The 4,211-nt window shown below is 40.3% G+C and overlaps 1 protein-coding gene across 1 annotated transcript; it reads left to right on the forward strand.

Annotated features, from left to right (window-relative positions):
- Positions 1–464: 464 nt before the first annotated feature.
- On the forward strand, positions 465–3,037 carry LOC125299671. Its single transcript, XM_048251043.1, has 5 exons — positions 465–665; positions 786–1,056; positions 1,334–1,470; positions 1,590–1,783; positions 2,190–3,037. The coding sequence occupies exons 1-4, from the start codon at positions 477–479 to the stop codon at positions 1,686–1,688; spliced, it is 696 nt and encodes a 231-aa protein (XP_048107000.1). The 5' UTR covers positions 465–476; the 3' UTR covers positions 1,689–1,783; positions 2,190–3,037.
- Positions 3,038–4,211: the final 1,174 nt, after the last annotated feature.

The following is a 4,211-nucleotide window of genomic DNA, read 5'->3' on the forward strand; positions in this document are numbered from 1 at the left end:
TAATTGAGTAATTAATGCATTTTCTATTTTTTCTCTATAGGCAATGGTCCTGGCAGTTATTGCTGAGCATTCTCTCCCCCTCAAAATCGCACCTGTGTTGGTTGAGCTTAGCCAAAGCCTAGCTGCAGACAAGGCAGCACTAACCCAGTTGAAGCTATCCCGTACTGCAGCTTCTTATAAAATGATTTATGGTTTGGGCCAATCATTCTCTGAGAAAACCTTCACCAATCTGCGTGCCTACCCATTCTCTCTGAACATTGATGAGAGTACATCTAATAGCTATAAGAAGGTCCTTTCCATGCTTGTCAGCTATTTTAACCCAGAACTAAATGAGGTTGTTGTAGAACACCTGGGTTCTCTTGAAGTCATAAAAGTCAATGCAGCGAATTTGGAGAGGGTTATATGTGATTTTTTTCCAGGAAAATAACATTCCCTGGTCAAACCTTATCAGCATAATGCTTGACTCATGTAATGTGATGCGTGGAAGCAAATCAGGACTAGAGACAAGGATACGCCAAAATCACTGCCCCACTCTTCTGGATGTGGATGGGGACTCATGTCATCATGTCCACAATGTGGCAAAGACATTCGCTGCTCCATTCTCGAACTTCTTGGAGGCCCTCTTCACAGACATCCATACAGATCATCAGTGGGCATCAGATCAGGTATCTGAACATGCATTTCTTTCTTTATTTCTTGTTAAAAAAAAAATGTGTTGAGTCTAACTGGATTATTAATTGTTTTGGTTTTGCTATTAGTTGAAGATGATATTTCTTAACTTGCAGTTGGATTACTTGAAGATGATTTGCGAGTTCTTGGATGTACCTTTCACAAATCCCCCAAGATGTATCTCACATCGCTGGCTGTCAGCATATGATGTTGGACTTGGGACCAAAAGAATGCTCCCAGCACTAAAGATACTTTACTATGGTTTCATGAAGACGCAGGACCAAGAAGTGTACAAGGAGGTTCTGCAAGACATGTACAGAGAGCATGAATTGAGTGACCAGGCTCAAAGGAGGATTGAATTCATTCACAAGGATCTCTGCAAGAAGGGTATGTTTGTACCTAATGGATGTATGTATGCATGTATGTAATGTAACCATGTCAAAGGAGCAAAAATGCTACCACAAATTCTAGTGCTCTGTTGCAGTAAAATGATTTAGGCTATGTGTCTTATCTGCATGTGAGAGAACATCTATAACTGCTGTATCAGTACAAGCACAAGTATTACTATTACTGTTATAATCTGTACCACATTGAAACCATACCATTGGTATGTTGCACAAACTTTAAATCTGTATGTTCTGTTATCTATACATTATTGTTGAAGCAATGACTGGTCAGGGGAAGGATCAGAAGGCCCGAATTTGTCAGAAGATTTGGGTGGAAAGTCGAAAAGTGGACTTGCATCTTAGTGTCTACCTGGGTGTTCTCCCAATTTTGAAAGAGTATGTGATGGTCTTCCAAGTGAGTATTTTCCTATACAGTTTAATGCAAGAAATCAACACAAAGAGGTTTCTGATATTTATAGAAAAACAGCAGCAAGTTCAGTGTGTTCTAAAATGCTTTTTTAATGTCCATTAAAGGGAAGCAAAACTCTGGTGCACAAGGAGGTGGAGGTGTTTGTCAACTTCTTGGCCTGTTTCATAAAGCCTGAGCACCTTAAGATGTCACCAATCAAATAGCTGGAATTGGATTTGGCCCCAAAAAAAAAATGCACTCGCAGATTTACCTTGGGAAAGTGGCAGAAGACATGGTTGCAGCCCACCCAAAGCATCCAGTTAGTATTTTAAATAACTTCACTTTATTTTTGAATAATCTTCTGGGACATGCTGCTATCTACTGGTTGCAAAAGTGTAATCATGAAAATTCATCATATTGGACAAATAAAAATATTGTAATTTGAAAATGTACATCTAGTGTTTAATATCTTGTACATCTTAATGTTATTTTGATTAATTGCTTAGAATATTTGGACATTTTCCAATTCAGTGATGGTTTTTATGTCCTGCTTGATGCTACCATCCATGTTTAAATACATCATATGGGACAATTTTAATGTAATCACCCATTTCATGATTGGAACATTTATATAGTGGTGGTTAGGTCAGAATTCTGAAATATTATTGTATTGTAGCAATGAAATTGGCAATATAAATGTGTGTTTTGTATGCTATGTGTTGCAGGAAATCTTGGCTTTCATTGAAAATGTTTCCAAGGCATACATTACATGTGGGAAATACATGCAGGTCAAACTACCCCTCAAGAGCAAAACCCTGCAGGCCTTGTCCTCAATTGATCCTGTGGTGAGGGGCCATTCACAGGCTGTTACCCAGCAGAAGGAGTTGGCCAATATCTTAAAGCACTTGGTGCCCACAGAATGTGACCCCAGCCTGGACATCTTGCGGTACAATGTGGACCCCAACCTGCCGAACTATCAAGATGGAGATGATATTGTGAAGTGGTGGGCCCATGTCTTCAGGCTGGAGAAGTATCCTGCCCTCACACAGGTCGTCAGAGGTGCCCTCTCCATCTTCCATGGGCCTCTAGTAGAGGCTTCTTTCAGCCTCATGGGTGATGAGATTGACAAAAAAAAAGTGCCAACATGAGGATAGCCACCTTTAATGCAGTGCAAACTGTAAAATACACTCTTCGATCAAGGGGGAGGACCGGCATCACTATGTTCAAGAGGGAAGATGTCAAACTTGGGCTAGTGGATAAAACTGTCTGCCGCAACATCAGGGCTGCAGGGAAGAAGGATAAATCCCTCAGAGGTAAAAGAATTGAGGAAAAGAAGAAGAGGCAGGCAGACTATGGTAGTAGAGCTTCCTGCGGAAGTGCTGAGAGGGCCAAGACCACTGCTCAAGCAGAAGAAAAGCAGGAACGGCTGAGACATGTGGCAAAGCAGAAAAATGCAGCAAGACGCAAGGAGACGCAAGGCACTGGAGACCTTGGCAATAGCAAAGAAGAAGAAGTAGAGAGCTGGAGAGCAAGAAGAAATGTACTGCACTGAAGGGACTGGCACAATAGTCTAGGGACTGGCACAATAGTCTAATGAGTTCTATTTTTAATTAAAATGTATGTTTAATTTTCCAGCGTTGTCTCAGTGTTCTTTACTTTTAAGAATTTCCGAGGAACTGGGACAGTGTATTTTCATATAAAGAACATTTTTGTATGAATAGGGTGAGCCCTGGATGGCAGAGGTGGTGGCAAAATGTAATTATATGATATTTCCTGCGGGGGCGTGGGCTTCGATAATCTCACTCCTTTTTGACCATACCTCTGTTTGCATCCCTGACTTGTTGTCTAGCAGATACCAGTGAGAATTGAGTGTGGATAATGCAATTTAGTGAGACAGTTAGAATCATATATGCCTTTCAGCATGATTTATTTTTGTGGAAAAAAAATGCTGGACTGGGCGGCGGTCATATTTTGTACCGCTCTGCGGTACATCTAGTTCATATTAAGTTCATATATTTTTAATAATTTATATTCTGTGACTTGCATAATTACTAATAGCCTACTAAGTATCTAGTAATTTCATATTGATTTAAACTATTAGACTACACTTTTCTTTAATGTAGGCTACATTGGTGGTGTGTAAGTCTAATTCACTGCCTGCCACTTTAAGGACGTGAGAGTAGCGTAATTACATTTCTAAGTGGATTGGAAGGCTTGCATCTCACTGTGTTCGGCTACGAGTGGAACTTTTTGCATAGTGCATTACGATATGTGGATGGAATTCGGGATGTTGTCTATGTCATTAGTTAAAAAAATAACTGAATGAAATCATTCTTGGATCACAGAAGAGGTAAATGTCTTGAAATGTTATTCATTTCTATGATTTTGGTAGCACTACACAAACTGAGCCCACAAGCTTGCAAACATGACACGAGCTAAAAGGACAGGTGTAAACGTTTGCCAAATGGGTTGCATACTGTAGCCTACTCAAATGTCGGTAAACCAAGTAGGCCTTAACTAACTTACTTTCATAGTCTAGGTAGGTTAGTAACACCAAGTTGAGAGATGCAGGTAAAGCAGATCATTAACGTTAGCTAGCCTTCTATTTATTGTCATCAAAACTGCAGAGGAGTGAACAAATAAGTTAGGGCAGTCTCTGGTGTCTGCAGAAGTGAGTGTGGCATCTGACTCAATATTCTGCGCGAGGGACTGTTGTGGTAGGTGAAATTTCACAGGGAAACCATGAA

The sequence above is a fragment of the Alosa alosa genome, chromosome 8, assembly GCF_017589495.1.
Source record: "Alosa alosa isolate M-15738 ecotype Scorff River chromosome 8, AALO_Geno_1.1, whole genome shotgun sequence".
NCBI lineage: Eukaryota > Metazoa > Chordata > Actinopteri > Clupeiformes > Clupeidae > Alosa > Alosa alosa.